The following is a 20,000-nucleotide window of genomic DNA, read 5'->3' as shown; positions in this document are numbered from 1 at the left end:
TTACACACGTACATCTCCTTTTATGGTGAGAGTGTGCTGTCCTGACTTAGCACACACACTCAGAGACAGGAAGGAAGGATATAAAAACTGATGGGTTTGGCTTCTCCAAGTTAAGACTGCCACATTTTTGACTTGACCTACTCCAGGCCCTGCAGTCCTGTATAATGACGCTCGCTTGTAATAAAGCTACTTTTGGTTCAGTAAAGCGACTCCAACGCCTCTTTTGATCCAGCAGCACTACCGTGTTGCCTTTCTGTCCAGACCAGGATGACAAGACCAGAAATACACATCAATTCTCATAAAATGTTAACTTATTTCCTTATATCACAACTTTGTTCTAACAAAATTATTATTCTTTATCTCATCTTAAAAATGTAATATGGCCTCATATATTAATTGTTGCTACTGTAAATGAGTGTTCTGTTATTAAAACCTCTCTCATATTGTCTTTATTCCAGCTATTAAAAAAAAAAAAAAAATCAAATTACGGGTTTATTCTAAAATTTATATATATATATATATATATATATATATATATATATATATATATATATAATTTTTATTTTTTAGACTGTAATAAATAATGAAAAATTACTTTTGACTTGTATCCCTCAGAGTAAATTTCCCGCCCTTATATTACATCTTTATTCCGGTAAAATAAATGTTGGCCTCATATATTAATTGTTGCTACTGTAAATTAGTGTTCTGTTATTCTCATATGGTCTTTATTCCATAAAAAAAATAAAAATTAAATTACGGGTTTATTGTCATACAATTTTAACTTATTTCCTTATATCACACCTGTGTTCTAACACAATTATTATTATTTATCTCATCTTATAAATGTAATTTTATATATATATATATATATATATATATATATATATATATATATATATATATATATATATATATATATATATATATATATATATATATATACACAATTGTTTTTTAGATTTTTTTGACTGTAATAAATAATGAAAAATTACTTTAGACTTGTATGCCTCAGAGTAAATTTTCCCGCCCTTTTATTACAACTTTATTCCCGTAAAATAAGTGTTCGCCTCATATATTAATTGTTGCTAATGTAAATAAGTGTTCTGTTATTCTCATATAGTCTTTATTCCATCTTTAAAAAAAAAAAAAATTACGGGTTTATTGTCATACAATTGTAACTTATTTCCTTATATCACACCTGTGTTCTAACACAATTATTATTCTTTATCTCATCTTATAAATGTGATTTTATATATATATATATATATAATTTTTTTTTTTTTTTTTTTGACTGTAATAAATATTGAAAAATTACTTTTGACTTGTATCCCTCAGAGTAAATTTCCCGTCCTTATATTACAACTTTATTTTGGTAAAATAAATGTTGGCCTCATATATTAATTGTTGCTAATGTAAATAAGTGTTCTGTTATTCTCATATTGTCTTTATTCCATCTTTTAAAAAAAAATTAAATTACGTGTTTATTGTCATACAATTTTAACTTATTTCCTTATATCACACCTGTGTTCTAACACAATTATTAATCTTTATCTCATCTTATAAATGTGATTTTATATATATATATATATATATATATATATATATATATATATATATATATATATATATATATATATTTATATATATATATATTTATATATATAAATATATATATATATATATATATATATATATATATATATATATATATATATATATATATATATATATAAATATATATAATTTTTGTACAATTTTTTTTAGACTGTAATAAATAATGAAAAAATACTTTTGACTTGTATCCCTCAGAGTAAATTCCCCCCTTATATTACATCTTTATTCTGGTAAAATAAATGTTGGCCTCATATATTAATTGTTGCTACTGTAAATGAGTGTTCTATTATTAAAACCTCTCTCATATTATCTTTATTCCATCTTTTTTTTTTTTTTTTAATTAAATTACAGGTTTATTGTCATAAAATATTAACTTATTTCCTTATATCACACCTGTGTTCTAACAAAATTATTATTCTTTATCTCATCTTATATATATATATATATATATATATATATATATATTTTTTTTTTAATTAGTTTTGACTTGTATCCCTCAGAGTAATTTCCCCCACTTATGTTACATCTTTATTCTGGTAAAATAAATGTTGGCCTCATATATTAATTGTTGCTACTGTAAATGAGTGTTCTATTATTAAAATCTCTCTCATATTATCTTTATTCCATCTTTTTTTTTTTTTTTAAATTAAATTACAGGTTTATTGTCATAAAATATTAACTTATTTCCTTATATCACACCTGTGTTCTAACAAAATTATTATTCTTTATCTCATCTTATATATATATATATATATATATATATATATATATATATATATATATATATATATTTTTTTTTTTTAAATTAGTTTTGACTTGTATCCCTCAGAGTAATTTCCCCCACTTATATTACATCTTTATTCTGGTAAAATAAATGTTGGCCTCATATATTAATTGTTGCTACTGTAAATGAGTGTTCTATTATTAAAACCTCTCTCATATTGTCTTTATTCCATCTTTTTTTATGTATTTTTTTAAATTAAATTACAGGTTTATGGCCATAAAATGTTAACTTATTTCCTTATATCACACCTGTGTTCTAACAAAATTATTATTCTTTATCTCATCTTATATATATATATATATATATATATATATATATATATATATATATATATATATATACTTTTTTTTTTTTTTTTTTTTTTTAAATTAGTTTTGACTTGTATCCCTTAGAGTAAATTCCCCCACTTATATTACATCTTTATTCTGGTAAAATAAATGTTGGCCTCATATATTAATTGTTGCTACTGTAAATGAGTGTTCTATTATTAAAACCTCTCTCATATTGTCTTTATTCCATCTTTTTTTATGTATTTTTTAAAATTAAATTACAGGTTTATGGTCATAAAATGTTAACTTAATTCCTTATATCACACCTGTGTTCTAACAAAATTATTATTCTTTATCTCATCTTATAAATGTAATTATATCTATAAATTTTATATATATATATATATATATATATATATATATATATATATATATATATACATATATGTATGTATATATATATATATTTATATATTCTGGTAAAATAAATGTTGGCCTCATATTAATTGTTGCAACTGTAAATGAGTGTTCTATTATTAAAACCTCTCTCATATTGTCTTTATTCCAAGTTTTTCCATAAAATAACAACTTTTTTCTCATAATACACATTAATTCCCGCACAATTAAAAATCTAAACGTTAGAATTATAAAGAATGAGCATACATTACAACCTAAACTCTTATTGGATGATTTCCCCCAGAAAATACACAAATCATACAATTACAAGTTGTCTTGGAAATTCCCCCACCTTTTCAAAATAAGGCTTTATTTTCCTCCTACAATTATTTTCATTAAGCTACTTTCTACCCTCAAAAACAGGTTTGTCCTCATACTGCTTATACAACTTGTGACTTTGTTAGCAAAGCATGAAAAGTTCATACTAAAGTCGTGAACTGATATTCTCAGGAAGGCCTTCATAAATTGTACGAGATTGAATACAGTAAGTAAAATGTACAACATGTGTCAGTTATGACAACGTGTGTCGTTCCCCACATTTCCAAATTCAACGAAAGTTTGGGAAAGTCTCTGTGCAACATCATCATCATCATCATTATCATCAGCATCCTGCAGCAAAACTTGTGATTCACCTTTGCTGTGAGTGGCACCTAGCAACACTGCAAACACTAATAACGCCGCCTGATTTACATAAGTGTGTCTGTGTGTGTGTGTGTGTGTGAGAGAGGGATTCCCAGCCCACACACTTTTTAAAATGACACAATTAAGAGTAACACTGACTATAACTAGATAGCTATCCCTTTATCTTGATTTGTGAGTTTATTATTAAATTGAAAAGAAAAGTTTTTTTTGGGTGATTGAGTCATCCTGTCAGGGCACAGGATCATTTTATCTGGCCCGCAAACACCCGGAAATGATATGCGTCAATAAAGTACTTCATATTTTCGCACTAAATACAATGGACTTTTTTCATTTTGACAGAAAAAAATATATGTACTGCTTGAAATTGCATGCCTTTTCAACTTTAACAGTATCCAATATTGCAAGAAATATTACAGTATATTATCATACTTTCCCAAACATGTTTTTGTCTAAATAAAAAATACCGAACTTTACAGCAAACTACCCATCAAATTAATAAAAATGACAATAAATGTAGCGTTGTTCTTTACAGCATATTATTGTAAATTGAAAAAAAAACAACAACATTTTTTTGCGTAAAAATTCTGTTGACTGAACTGCCAGTTTTGGACTGTAAAATCTACGGTTGTTGTTTTTAACGGTGTATTACTTTAAGTGGAAAGACGGTACATTTGTTTTTACGGTAGAAAAACTGGCAGCTAAGTTGCCAGAATAAAAAACAACAACCTTGTACTGTTTTTCCATTAACAATATAATGCTGTAAAAAAATAAAAAAATAAAATAAATTGTTTACTATTATTATTTTATATATATTATTATTATATTTATAATAATTTATAATTTTATTTATGATTTTATTTATTATTCAATTCAACACAAAAATTCTGGCAACCAAGCTGCCAGCTTTTTACATAAAAAAGACCCAAAAAACAGTGGTACTGTTTTTCCATTTGCCGCAAAATGTTGTAAAACAAAACAAAAAACTATTTTACAGTAAAATTTTGTAAATGTAAAGTTTTTGACTGTAAAATCTACGGTGGTTGTTTTTAACGGTGTATTACTGTAAATGGAAAGACGGTACATTTGTTTTTACGGTAGAAAAACTGGCGGCTAAGTTGCCAGAATAAAAAAAAAACTTGTACTGTTTTTCCATGAACAATATAATGTCGTAAAAAACGATGTTTATTTTTTATTATTTTATATTTATTATTATTATATTTATAATAATTTATAATTTTATTTATTATTCAATTCAACACAAAAATTCTGGCAACCAAGCTGCCAGCTTTTTACATAAAAAAGACCCAAAAAACAGTGGTACTGTTTTTCCATTTGCCGCAAAATGTTGTAAAAAACAAAACAAAACACTATTTTACAGTAAAATTTTGTAAATGTAAAGTTTTTGACTGCAAAATCTACGGTTGTTGTTTTTACCGGTGTATTACTGTAAATGGAAAGACGGTACATTTGTTTTTACGGTAGAAAAACTGGCGGCTAAATTGCCAGAATTAAAAAAAAAACTTGTACTGTTTTTCCATGAACAATATAATGTTGTAAAACAATGTTTATTCATCATTATTTTTTACTATTATTATTATATTTATAATAATTTATAATCGTATTTATTATTTTATTTATTATTCTATTCAACACAAAAATTCTGGCAACTAAGCTGCCAGCTTTTTACGTAAAAAAGACCCAAAAAACAGTGGTACTGTTTTTCCATTTGCCGCAAAATGTTGTAAAAAACAAAACAAAACACTATTTTACAGTAAAATTTTATAAATGTAAAACTTTTGACTGTAAAATCTACGGTTGTTGTTTTTACCGGTGTATTACTGTAAATGGAAAGACTTTACATTTGTTTTTATGGTAGAAAAACTGGCGGCTAAGTTCCCAGAATAAAAAAATAACTTGTACTGTTTTTCCATGAACAATATAATGTCGTAAAAAACGATGTTTATTTTTTATTATTTTATATTTATTATTATTATATTTATAATAATTTATAATTTTATTTATTATTCAATTCAACACAAAAATTCTGGCAACCAAGCTGCCAGCTTTTTACATAAAAAAGACCCAAAAAACAGTGGTACTGTTTTTCCATTTGCCGCAAAATGTTGTAAAAAACAAACCAAAACACTATTTTACAGTCAAATTTTGTAAATGTAAAGTTTTTGACTGTCAAATCTACGGTTGTTGTTTTTAACAGTGTATTACTTTAAATGGAAAGACGGTACATTTGTTTTACGGTAGAAAAACTGGCAGCTAATTTGCCAGAATAAAACAATTACTTGTACTGTTTGTCCATGAACAACATAATGTTGTAAAAACCAATGGTTTTCATTTTTTTTTATTATTATTTTATATTTATTATTATTTTATATTTATTATTATATTTATAATAATGTCTTATTTTATTTATTATTAAATATAACAAAAATTCTGTCAACTAAGCTGCCAGCTTTTTACGTAAAAAAGACCCAAAAAACAGTGGTACTGTTTTTCCATTTGCCGCAAAATGTTGTAAAAAACAAAACAAAACACTATTTTACAGTAAAATTTTGTAAATGTAAAGTTTTTGACTGTCAAATCTACGGTTGTTGTTTTTACCGGTGTATAATTGTAAATAGAAAGACGGTACATTTGTTTTTTTACGGTAGTTAAACTGGCGGCTAAATTGCCAGAATAAAAAAAAAACTTGTACTGTTTTTCCATGAATAATATAATGTCGTAAAAAACGATGTTTATTTTTTATTATTATTTTATATTTATTATTATTATATTTATAATAATTTATAATTTTATTTATTATTCAATTCAACACAAAAATTCTGGCAACCAAGCTGCCAGCTTTTTACATAAAAAAGACCCAAAAAACAGTGGTACTGTTTTTCCATTTGCCGCAAAATGTTGTAAAACAAAACAAAACACTATTTTACAGTAAAATGTTGTAAAAGTAAAGTTTTTGACTGTCAAATTTACGGTTGTTGTTTTTAACGGTGTATTACTGTAAATGGAAAGACGGTACATTTGTTTTTACGGTAGAAAAACTGGCAGCTAATTTGCTAGAATAAAACAATTACTTGTACTGTTTGTCCATGAACAACATAATGTTGTAAAAAAATCAATGTTTTTCATTTTTATTTTAATTTTATATTTATTATTATTTTATATTTATTATTATATTTATAATAATGTATTATTTTATTTATTATTAAATAAAACACAAAAATTCTGTCAACTAAGCTGCCAGCTTCTTACGTAAAAAAGACCCAAAAAACAGTGTTACTGTTTTTCCATTTGCCGCAAAATGTTGTAAAAAAACAAAACAAAACACTATTTTACAGTAAAAAATTTTAAATGTAAAGTTTTTGACAGTAAAATCTACGGTTGTTGATTTTTACAGTGTAAATGGAAAGACGGTACATTTGTTTTTACGGTAGAAAAACTGGCAGCTAAGTTGCCAGAATAAAAAAATAACTTGTACTGTTTGTCCATGAACAACATAATGTTGTAAAAAACAATGTTTTTTTTAAATTTTTCTTAATTATTATTATTTTATATTTATTATTATAGTTATAATAATTTATTCTTTTATTTATTATTACATTTAACACAAATATTCTGTCAACTAAGCTGCCAGCTTTTTACGTAAAAATCACCCAAAAAACAGTGGTACTGTTTTTCCATTTACTGTAAAATGTTGAAAAAAACAAAACAAAATTTTACAGTAAAATATTGTAAATGTAAAGTTTTTCCTGTAAAATTCACGGTGTTCTTAAAACAATTGATATAATTAATAATGACATCCAGAGGCAAATTCATACAGTATTCAGTTACAAGCGGCCCTCTGATGGCAGCCATAACTGCCATGTGGCCCTCAATGAAAACCAGTTTGACATCCCTGTGTTAGGGCGTATCGAGAATATAGTTCCAGATTTAGAAATCACTCATCAAGACCTTTAATTTGAGGTATGAGTCGATGTGGTTTGTGTTCAAGTGATTTTGGACTTTTCGGAGCTTTGACCATAGGCAATCTTGGGTTGATATGATATATTTATAAACAACAAAAACTAATCACATGGGCACTTACTTACCGTCTACATGTCCACCATGTTTAGAAATGAATGGACAAAAAGTTGCAGATTAAAAAGAAAAAAATTGTGGTGGTGACATTTCCGATAAAAAAAACAATTAAAAAAATGTTTTCTTGGTGATTACATCATCCTTTGAGGTAATATTGACAAACTAATGACAGCTCCAAAAAGCTCTTGTCAAGGACTTTAATTTGAGGTGTGACACGATGTGGTTAACACAAATAATGCAGTTTGTTGAATTTGTCGTAAAAACCCGAAGAAAGCGAAGACAAACTGGATTTAAAACAAAAAAGTTTATTTGCTGTCAATCACAAACAAGGCCTTTCACATCACCAGGCAGGACAGAAAACGAGCGACATCTTACAGACACGGTCGATGACGTCGGCGTAGAAATGTTGCGACGTGTTCCGATGTCTTTTTTACGTTTTGGCGGGAAGATGTATTTCTACGTTGTCGTGCGATACCGGGCTGCCAGGTCTTTTGTTTTTTCTCCTCCAATGGAATAAACGCAACAAAACATTGTTCAAACACATAATTATCGTACATTACGATGCCTTTGACCCCGCCCCCCTCTCCAACATCTCCTCATTTAAATGTGTCGGCAAAGATTCTCACATTTAAAACAAAAATTAACGATTGTAGACGACTGTCCGATTGCTCACATCGAAGCCTAAAAGGTGTTCGAGAAAACAATCTTGTTCCGATATTTTAAACAACGTTTGAACTATGAGGAACAAAATGTCGTAAAATAGATGTAAGATACGTATTTGTCTCAAGTTTCGTTACATGATCCAAAAAACGTGTTCTACGCACAAACAACACAAAGTGTGGGCTTTTCTTGTCGACTGTGCGTAAAATAATCGTAATTATGTTATAGTTAGTGCGCAGGATAAGCATCGGCGCGTATCGCACAGGAGGAGAAGTCCACATTCACTCAGCATTCGCTCCTAACGAGGCGCAACGGCGCGAGCTGAGGGCGGACGTTGCGGTCGTTGGCGATGCGTTCAGGAACACAATCGTCGCACAAACTTATCGACACGGTCGGTAGGACTTGGTTTGCGAGGAATGTTTGCTTCAGACTAGAGATGTCCGATAATATCGGCCTGCCGATAATATCGGAAATTATCGGTATCGTTTTTTTTTTTAATTATCGGTATCGTTTTTTTTTTATTACCGATATCAACCGATACCGATATATACAGTTGTGGACTTAACACATTATTATGCCTAATTTGGACAACCAGGTATAGTGAAGATAAGGTCCTTTTTAAAAAAATTAATAAAATAAGATAAATAAATTAAAAACATTTTAATATAAAAAAGAAAGTAAAACAATATAAAAACAGTTACATAGAAACTAGTAATTAATGAAAATGAGTCAAATTAACTGTTAAAAGTTAGTACTAGAGATGTCTGATAATATCGGCCTGCCGATATTATCGGCTGATAAATTAATACATTTTAATTAATTAATTACATTTTTTTTTTAATTAAATCAACATAAAACACACAAGATACACTTACAATTAGTGCACCAACCCAAAAAGCCTCCCTCCCCCATTTATACACTCATTCACACAAAAGGGTTGTTTCTTTCTGTTATTAATATTCTGGTTCCTACATTATATATCAATATATATCAATACAGTCTGCAGGAATACAGTCCGTAAGCACACATGCTGGTCCACTAATAGTACTAACCTTTAACAGTTAATTTTTCTCATTTTCATTAATTACTAGTTTCAATGTAACTGTTTTTATATTTTTTTAACTTTATTTTTTATTCAAGAAAATGTTTTTAATTTATTTATTATTATTATTTTTTTTAAAGTACCTTATCTTCACCATACCTGGTTGTCCAAATTAGGCATAATAATGTAATTGACTGTATATATCGGTATCGGTTGATATCGGTATCGGTAATTAAAGAGTTGGACAATATCGGAATATCGGCAAAAAGCCATTATCGGACATCCCTACTTCCGACACATCCCTGTCCTCCTAGTGTGTCTTTTCTTTTTTTTGGCCTTTTGGTTATTTTATATAAAAGAGTAGAAAAACACGATGGCCCTTGAACACATCACGGCCCACAGAGGGCGCTTACATCGGCGGCACTGATGTGGGGCGGGGGGGGGGGGGGGGGGGTCAAAGAGTGTCGCAAAAATGTTGAAATCCGCGCCCGTTTTGTGGAACTCGCCGTCGCCTCGTCGCTCAAAGGCAGAGTCGGCGGGCGTTTGTAAACACGCTTTTGAACGCCGCCGATGAAAAGGTTTTGAGCTGCCGACACGAGCGAGCCCAACAAACAGTCTAGGTGGGATGACGGTCCTGAAAGGAGCCCCCTGGTGGCTGCTGGGACTAATTACACTTGTGTTAAAATGACACATATTTATATATATATATATATATATATATACACACATATTCCAAAGCGGGAGTGAGGCCTCTTCCGTCAGACAAAGATTTTTGTACATTTTGGTCTGTTTTTTTTTTTTTTCTTTGGTTTTGATTTTCCTTATAAATAAATAGTCCAGCTCCAACAACTGAGGACACTTTTTGAGGTGTTTTTTTTTTTTTTTTTTTTGTACGTGCAACGTCCATGTTCACCTCGTTAGTTCCAGCGGTGCACAAACAGTCGGAGAGGTCGTCTTCTCACGGAGCTGGTGTCTTCGTTCGCTAGGTGGCCTGCAAGGGACACAGAGATATACATATTTTAATTTATATATAATACACATAAAACAATGTATTTTTTAAAAAGGTGCTTTTATGCAATAACAGATATTATACAGTAATTATTGTTTCAACAATGTTTTAAGAGAACGCTTATTTTTATGATGCATCTTAGTAATAGTTGTAATTGCAATATGCATTGCATTCTGGGAGATGACTCCTCTTTTCCTGCAGTCTTTTAACGCGCCGACCGCCGATTTTGCATAGTTAGTGTTGCAAACTCCTGTTTTGGATGTTGTTCATTGGGACCACAGCAACTGGACTTTTTGCATAATACAGAGTACACAATGCACTTGTCGCCACGGCGACCCCAGCAAATAGCCTCTTCCAAATACTATTAATAGAAGCGGAAGCTTGATTTGTCCACAGTCGTTAGTCATACAGCAACCTAGATTTTTATTTATTAGGGCTGCGTGGTAACACATGGATGACATCGTTGTCATTCTTTTAATAGGCAAAACAATTCATATAATATTATTTAATATGGGAAAAAAAAAATTGTACTGTATGTCAAATTAAAACACAAAAAGTATAGATACAATAATATAATATAAATAACATGTTAAAATAAATAAATAAAGTATATAAATTATTTACTTTTTTTTTTTAAACAATTAAAAAATATATAGCCTTATAATAGTCACACATTTAAAAAAAAAAAAAAAAAAAATCATGATTATTTTTAATTAAAAAAACATGTACCGTGTGAAAAAATACAATATAACAATATGTAAAAATATATAAACACAAAGTATATCAATTATTTACTTTTTTTTTAAACAATGAAAAAACATATAGCCTTATAAGTCACACATTTAAAAACAAAACAAAAAATATGATTATTTTTAATGAAAAAACATGTACCGTGTGAAAAAAATACAATATAGCAATATGTAAAAATATATAAACACAAAATAAACAATTTATTTTTTATTTTTTAAACTAAAAATATAAATCCTTAATCACACTGAATTTTTGGGGGAAAATAGTATTTAAAAAAAATAAAGAATGAATAAATACAATAATCTGAAATAAATAATACAACAAAAATTATAAATAACAATATATAAATTATTTAAAAACAAAAATATATATAGCTATCACACAAAAAAATGTCATCAGACTTAAGCTCTTAAAAAAAAACTGTGTGCTTTTGCCATTTCTTACGCTTTCTTTAGAAGTGTGCTGATAACCATAGAACTGGAAATTGGTCCTGTACACACTGTGCTAAATACAGTCTGGAAGTGGACCACCATATATAATATTATGACATTAGGGGTGTAACGGTACACAAACATTTCGGTTCGGCACGTACCTCGGTTTAGAGGTCACGGTTCGGTTCATTTTTGGTACAGTAAGAAAACAACAAAATGTACATTTTTGGGTTATTTATTTACCAAATTTGCAAAATCTTCCACCAAAAATATTTTTCTTAGTGGAATATTTGATGTGAAGTAATGGGAACCTTGGATAGGTCAATAATTCATAATAACATTGATTTTAATTCAATATTATGTTTTGAGCAATGACAGTTTGAAAGTAAAAAAAAAAAACAGCTTTATTTTATTAGTCAACATTGCAACTTTTTCTAAATTACATTTCACCTTTAAGCTTTTATATTTCACTTTTGTTATGTTTTTGTTTATTTTAATAGTATTTTTAGAATGTGCCGTGCGCCTTTAAAACATTAGCTGTGGGCCGCAAATGGCACACTTTTGACACCCCTGCTATAGATAATAAAACAATAAATCTGATAAATCTATGGATAAAAAGCAAAACCTGGCGACGCATACGCGTTTATCATAACTCTCTCTCTCTCTCTCTGTCTCTGCCCCTCCCTCACCAATGCTGCTGCGTGCACAATTTGTTTTGTTTTTAACCCCTTCTTAACCCTGGACGTACATTAAAAATACACGCAACCCTACACTGCAAAAACTGAAATCTAAGTAAGATGAAATATCTCAAATAAGGGTGATATTTGCTTATTTTCTGTCTGATAAGATAATGCTTCTCACTAAGCAGATTTTATGTTAGAGTATTTTACTTGTTTTAAGTGTTTTGGTCCTAAATGATCTCAGTAAGATATTACAGCTTGTTGCTGAGATTTTAAGACCTATATTGAGTAAAACATGCTTGAAACTAGAATATCAACTGATGCAAAGCTGTGTCATCAACACTCACAAGCATAAAACTACTTTTTCAAAGTAATAATTTCTTATTTCAAGCATGAAAAAAAAAAATCATGACTTTGACACAATTGTGTCTCATAATTAAAACATTTGCTGTTTTATTTTCAATGAAACAATAGAAAACACGTACTCATATAGTAGTACAGTTGGCACAGTACAGTAAACGGACAGTTAATATTTAAACATTTGACATTTCAAACAATTTTGAACAGAAATAGTTCATGCACATTCAGATAATGTCTTCAAAATTACAATTAAAAAACATTTGGCCGGGGGCCGGGCTGTAAAAATGCGCACTAATTGACTGAAAAATCATGCACTTGGCGCGATGATGTCATGTTATCCATGGAAAAATGCATTTTTAGACAATATGATTTGCCTGAGCGGCTAGGAGACGCCGAGAGTAACAAGCGGTTGCCTTGTTGCCTTTCCATTAAGAACAATAAATTAGTTTTTAGTATAAGTTTGCTGGTTTCAAGAAATGTAATGCCGAGCGCATATCATTATGTCAAGATAATGGCACTAGCATTTACTTAATTTAAGAATATTTTTCAACATATTGAGCAAAAAGGTCTTTTTTTCTACCAAGAAAAGTGCACTTGTTATTAGTGAGAATATACTTATTTTAAGGTATTTTTGGGTTCATTGAAGTTAGCTAATTTTACTTGTTTTGAAAAGTCTTGACAAGCCAAATTTTCTTGTTCTATTGGCAGATAATTTTGCTTAGTTCAAATAAAATACCACTCATTTTTGTATTTTTTTTTCTTGTTTTTGAACACTGACTTTTTGCAGTGTAACTCAAAATGCCGGACATTTGAGGCATTTAAGAAACTCCGCAAAAGAGGACATGTCCGGTGAAAAGAGGACGTATGGTCAGTCTATTCTAGCCCGTTAGCTGCTAGCATGCCGTGTGTTGTGCCTCGGTGTGCATTGTTTACACAACGTGCGTTACGCTACTTAATATGTCCGTGTGGAAACTCGTTCGGTACACCTCCGAACCGAACCGGAAACCCCGTACCGAAACAGTTCAATACAAATACACGTACCGTTACACCCCTATATGACATAGTATATAATACGAGTTGGGAAATTGTGTTAGATGTAAATATAAACGGAATACAATGATTTGCAAATCATTTTCAACCCATATTCAGTTGAATATGCTACAAAGACATGATATTTGATGTTCAAACTCATAAAAAAAAAAAAAGTGAAATGTGGACTTGTCAGACCACAGAACACTTTTCCACTTTGTATCAGTCCATCTTAGATGAGCTCAGGCCCAGCGAAGCCGGCGGCGTTTCTGGGTGTTGTTGATAAACGGTTTTCGCCTTGCATAGGAGAGTTTTAACTTGCACTTACAGATGTAGCGACCAACTGTAGTTACTGACAGTGGGTTTCTGAAGTGTTCCTGAGCCCATGTGGTGATATCCTTTACACACTGATGTCGCTTGTTGATGCAGTACAGCCTGAAGGATGGAAGGTCACGGGCTTAGCTGCTTACGTGCAGTGATTTCTCCAGATTCTCTGAACCCTTTGATGATATTACAGAGCGTGGATGGTGAAATCCCTAAATTCCTTGCAATAGCTGGTTGAGAAAGGTTTTTCTTAAACTGTTCAACAATTTGCTCACGCATTTGTTGACAAAGTGGTGACCCTCGCCCCGTCCTTGTTTGTGAATGACTGAGCATTTCATGGAATCTACTTTTATACCCAATCATGGCACCCACCTGTTCCCAATTTGCCTGTTCAGCTGTGGGATGTTCCAAATAAGTGTTTGATGAGCATTCCTCAACTTTATCAGTATTAATTGCCACATTTCCCAACTTCTATATGTTGTCTTTGTAGCATATTCAACTGAATATGGGTTGACAAGGATTTGCAAATCCTTGTATTCCGTTTATATTTACATCTAACACAATTTCCCAACTCATATGGAAACGGGGTTTGTAATATATATATATATATATATATATATATATATATATATATATATATATATATATATATATAGCAAAGATGTCATTAATTCTTAATGAGGTATGTGGATGAAAAAAAAAAAGCTTTTCACTTGAGTGTTGAAAAAAAATGTGGAACATTGCCTTACCTGTGCACTCTGTCTTTGCATCTTGCGGACGGAGCAGGACAACGACGACGACTCTTCCTCGCTCAAGCCCTCGCGTTCCGACTCCCGCTCGCGTTTCCCTGTGATGCCGCCTCTTGCGTGCGCCAGACCTGCGGGCACACAGAAAAATAGTTGTTTTGGTTAAAGCGTTCGCCCGAACGGTGTAGAAGTGTGAGGCCGGTGGTGCTGCGGAGCGTTGCATCATCATCATCATCTTCATCACCATACCTGGAAGCTGAGGCACAGCAAACTCGTGGTACGGGTGACTGCTGGCGACAGTTGTGTTGTTGTCTGCCACTGAATGGTAACCTGCAACACACACGTCCATCAAGTTAGGCTTTAGTGCAGGGGGGTCAAACTCAATTCAGCTCAGGGGCCGCACGGAGGAAAATCTGTGCACACGCGGGCCGGACTATTAAAATTTGAGATGTCCGATAATGGATTTTTTTTTACCTATATTCCGATATTGTCCAACTCTTAATTACCGATATCAACCGATACCGATATATACAGTGGTGGAATTACCACATTATTATGCCTAATTTTGATGTGATGCCCCGCTGGATGCATTAAACAATGTAACAAGGTTTTTCCAAAATAAATCAACTCAAGTTATGGAAAAAAAATGCTAACATGGCACTGCCATATTTATTATTGAAGTCACAAAGTGCATTATTTTTTTTTTAACATGCCTCAAAACAATAACAGTGCAATACTTTTTCATAACATGGTCACTACTGCCTAGTTTCTCTTGTTATATTCTTATTTTACTGTTACCGTATTTTTGGGACTATAAGTCGCAGGTTTTTTTCATAGTGCGATTTATATATGTTTTTTTCCTTCTTTATTATGCATTTTCGGCAGGTGCGACTTATACTCCGAAAAATACGTTATATCTTTATTCTCATTGTTGCTTTTTATTATTATTATTATTATTCCATTCATACCCCCATTATTTACTTTTTAAATTCAATCTCAATTCTGAACACTGCATATATTGTAGCGTCCCGAAAGAGTTGGTAATGCAAGGGATTCTGGGTATTTGTTCTGTTGTGTTACGGTGCGGATGTTCTCCCGAAATGTGTTTGTCATTCTTGTTTGGTGTGGGTTCACAGTGCGGAGCATATTTGTAACGGTGTTAAAGTTGTTTATACGGCCACCCTCAGTGTGACCTGTATGGCTGTTGAACAAGTATGGCTTGCATTCACTTGTGTGTGTGAAAAGCCATAGCAATTATGTGACTGGGCCGGCTCGCAAAAGCAGTGCCTTTAAGGTTGTTCACTATTCTTTATTTATTTTAAATTGCCTTTCAAATGTCTTTTCTTGGTGTTGGCTTTTATCAAATAAATTTCCCCAAAAAGTGCGACTTATATATATATTTTTCAACTATATTATGCATTTTCGGCAGGTGCGACTTATACTGCGGAGCGACTTATACTCCGAAAAATACAGTATATCTTTATTCTCATTGTTGCTTTTTATTATTATTATTATTATTCCATTCATACCCCCATTATTTACTTTTTAACTTCAATTTCAATTCTGTACACTGCATATATTGTAGCGTCCCGGAAGAGTTGGTACTGCAAGGGATTCTGGGTATTTGTTCTGTTGTGTTTATGTTGTGTTACGGTGCGGATGTTCTCCCGATATGTGTTTTGTCATTCTTGTTTGGTGTGGGTTCACAGTGCGGCGCATATTTGTAACGGTGTTAAAGTTGTTTATACGGCCACCCTCAGTGCGACCTGTATGGCTGTTGACCAAGTATGCCTTGCATTTACTTGTGTGTGTGTGAAAAGCCGTAGCTATTATGTGACTGGGCCGGCTCGCAAAAGCAGTGCCTTTAAGGTTGTTCACTATTCTTTATTTATTTTAAATTGCCTTTCAAATGTCTTTTCTTGGTGTTGGCTTTTATCAAATACATTTCCCCAAAAAGTGCGACTTATATATGTTTTTTTCCTTCTTTATTATGCATTTTCGGCAGGTGCGACTTATACTCCGGAGCGACTTATACTCCGGAGCGACTTATACTCCGAAAAATACGGTATATCTTTATTCTCATAGTTGCTTTTTATTATTATAATTATTATTCCATTCATACCCCCATTATTTACTTTTTACTTTTTAAATTCAATCTCAATTCTGTACACTGCATATATTGTAGCGTCCCGGAAGAGTTGGTGCTGCAAGGGATTCTGGGTATTTGTTCTGTTGTGTTTATGTTGTGTTACGGTGCGGTGCGGATGTTCTCCCGAAATGTGTTTTGTCATTCTTGTTTGGTGTGGGTTCACAGTGCGGCGCATATTTGTAACGGTGTTAAAGTTGTTTATACGGCCACCCTCAGTGTGACCTGTATGGCTGTTGAACAAGTATGGCTTGCATTCACTTGTGTGTGTGAAAAGCCATAGCAATTATGTGACTGGGCCGGCTCGCAAAAGCAGTGCCTTTAAGGTTGTTCACTATTCTTTATTTATTTTAAATTGCCTTTCAAATGTCTTTTCTTGGTGTTGGCTTTTATCAAATAAATTTCCCCAAAAAGTGCGACTTATATATATATTTTTCAACTATATTATGCATTTTCAGCAGGTGCGACTTATACTGCGGAGCGACTTATACTCCGAAAAATACAGTATATCTTTATTCTCATTGTTGCTTTTTATTATTATTATTATTATTCCATTCATACCCCCATTATTTACTTTTTAACTTCAATTTCAATTCTGTACACTGCATATATTGTAGCGTCCCGGAAGAGTTGGTACTGCAAGGGATTCTGGGTATTTGTTCTGTTGTGTTTATGTTGTGTTACGGTGCGGATGTTCTCCCGATATGTGTTTTGTCATTCTTGTTTGGTGTGGGTTCACAGTGCGGCGCATATTTGTAACGGTGTTAAAGTTGTTTATACGGCCACCCTCAGTGCGACCTGTATGGCTGTTGACCAAGTATGCCTTGCATTTACTTGTGTGTGTGTGAAAAGCCGTAGCTATTATGTGACTGGGCCGGCTCGCAAAAGCAGTGCCTTTAAGGTTGTTCACTATTCTTTATTTATTTTAAATTGCCTTTCAAATGTCTTTTCTTGGTGTTGGCTTTTATCAAATACATTTCCCCAAAAAGTGCGACTTATATATGTTTTTTTCCTTCTTTATTATGCATTTTCGGCAGGTGCGACTTATACTCCGGAGCGACTTATACTCCGGAGCGACTTATACTCCGAAAAATACGGTATATCTTTATTCTCATAGTTGCTTTTTATTATTATAATTATTATTCCATTCATACCCCCATTATTTACTTTTTACTTTTTAAATTCAATCTCAATTCTGTACACTGCATATATTGTAGCGTCCCGGAAGAGTTGGTGCTGCAAGGGATTCTGGGTATTTGTTCTGTTGTGTTTATGTTGTGTTACGGTGCGGTGCGGATGTTCTCCCGAAATGTGTTTTGTCATTCTTGTTTGGTGTGGGTTCACAGTGCGGCGCATATTTGTAACGGTGTTAAAGTTGTTTATACGGCCACCCTCAGTGTGACCTGTATGGCTTTTGACCAAGTATGCCTTGCATTCACTTGTGTGTGTGAAAAGCCATAGCTATTATGTGACTGGGCCGGCTCGCAAAAGCAGTGCCTTTTAAGGTTGTTCACTATTCTTTATTTATTTTAAATTGCCTTTCAAATGTCTTTTCTTGGTGTTGGTTTTTATCAAATAAATTTCCCCAAAAAATGCGACTTATATATGTTTTTTTCCTTCTTTATTATGCATTTCCGGCCGGTGCGACTTATACTCCGAAAAATACGGTATATCTTTATTCTCATTGTTGCTTTTTATTATTATTATTATTATTATTATTCCATTCATACCCCCATTATTTACTTTTTACTTTTTAAATTCAATCTCAATTCTGTACACTGCATATATTGTAGCGTCCCGGAAGAGTTGGTACTGCAAGGGATTCTGGGTATTTGTTCTGTTGTGTTTATGTTTTGTTACGGTGCGGATGTTCTCCCGAAATGTGTTTTGTCATTCTTGTTTGGTGTGGGTTCACAGTGCGGCGCATATTTGTAACGGTGTTAAAGTTGTTTATACGGCCACCCTCAGTGTGACCTGTATGGCTTTTGACCAAGTATGCCTTGCATTCACTTGTGTGTGTGAAAAGCCATAGCTATTATGTGACTGGGCCGGCTCGCAAAAGCAGTGCCTTTTAAGGTTGTTCACTATTCTTTATTTATTTTAAATTGCCTTTCAAATGTCTTTTCTTGGTGTTGGTTTTTATCAAATAAATTTCCCCAAAAAATGCGACTTATATATGTTTTTTTCCTTCTTTATTATGCATTTCCGGCCGGTGCGACTTATACTCCGAAAAATACGGTATATCTTTATTCTCATTGTTGCTTTTTATTATTATTATTATTATTATTATTATTATTCCATTCATACCCCCATTATTTACTTTTTACTTTTTAAATTCAATCTCAATTCTGTACACTGCATATATTGTAGCGTCCCGGAAGAGTTGGTACTGCAAGGGATTCTGGGTATTTGTTCTGTTGTGTTTATGTTTTGTTACGGTGCGGATGTTCTCCCGAAATGTGTTTTGTCATTCTTGTTTCGTGTGGGTTCACAGAGTGGCGCATATTTGTAACGGTGTTAAAGTTGTTTATACGGCCACCCTCAGTGTGACCTGTATGGCTGTTGACCAAGTATGGATTGCATTCACTTGTGTGTGTGAAAAGCCGTAGCTATTATGTGACTGGGCCGGCTCGCAAAAGCAGTGCCTTTAAAGCTGTTCACTATTCTTTATTTATTTTAAATTGCCTTTCAAATGTCTTTTCTTGGTGTTGGCTTTTATCAAATAAATTTCCCCAAAAAGTGCGACTTATATATGTTTTTTTCCTTCTTTATTATGCATTTCCGGCCGGTGCGACTTATACTCCGAAAAATACGGTATATCTTTATTCTCATTGTTGCTTTTTATTATTATTATTATTATTATTATTCCATTCATACCCCCATTATTTACTTTTTACTTTTTAAATTCAATCTCAATTCTGTACACTGCATATATTGTAGCGTCCCGGAAGAGTTGGTACTGCAAG

At 31.9% G+C, this 20,000-nt stretch overlaps 2 protein-coding genes across 5 annotated transcripts in view; one reads left to right on the top strand and one right to left on the bottom strand.

The window, feature by feature from the left end:
* The window catches only part of tmem81 (transmembrane protein 81), an 80,567-nt gene that overhangs the window by 15,551 nt on the left and 45,016 nt on the right, over nt 1-20,000 (top strand). The gene's annotated exons all lie outside the window — the stretch shown is intronic.
* LOC133572293 (cryptochrome-1-like) overlaps nt 8,147-20,000 on the bottom strand; it is a 63,347-nt gene continuing 51,493 nt past the window's right edge. For all 3 annotated transcript variants that reach the window (XM_061925187.2, XM_061925205.2, XM_061925196.1), the window contains exons 13-15: nt 15,138-15,218; nt 14,892-15,019; nt 8,147-10,550 (exon numbers count right to left, since the gene is read on the bottom strand). In XM_061925187.2, the coding sequence (XP_061781171.1) occupies nt 10,542-10,550; nt 14,892-15,019; nt 15,138-15,218 (218 nt within the window). In that variant the 3' untranslated portion in view covers nt 8,147-10,541. The remainder of the gene's footprint in view (nt 10,551-14,891; nt 15,020-15,137; nt 15,219-20,000) is intronic.

The sequence above is a fragment of the Nerophis lumbriciformis genome, linkage group LG01 (genome assembly GCF_033978685.3).
Source record: "Nerophis lumbriciformis linkage group LG01, RoL_Nlum_v2.1, whole genome shotgun sequence".
In the NCBI taxonomy this organism is placed as follows: Eukaryota; Metazoa; Chordata; class Actinopteri; order Syngnathiformes; family Syngnathidae; genus Nerophis; species Nerophis lumbriciformis.
This window is presented reverse-complemented; position numbering and strand designations above follow the sequence as displayed.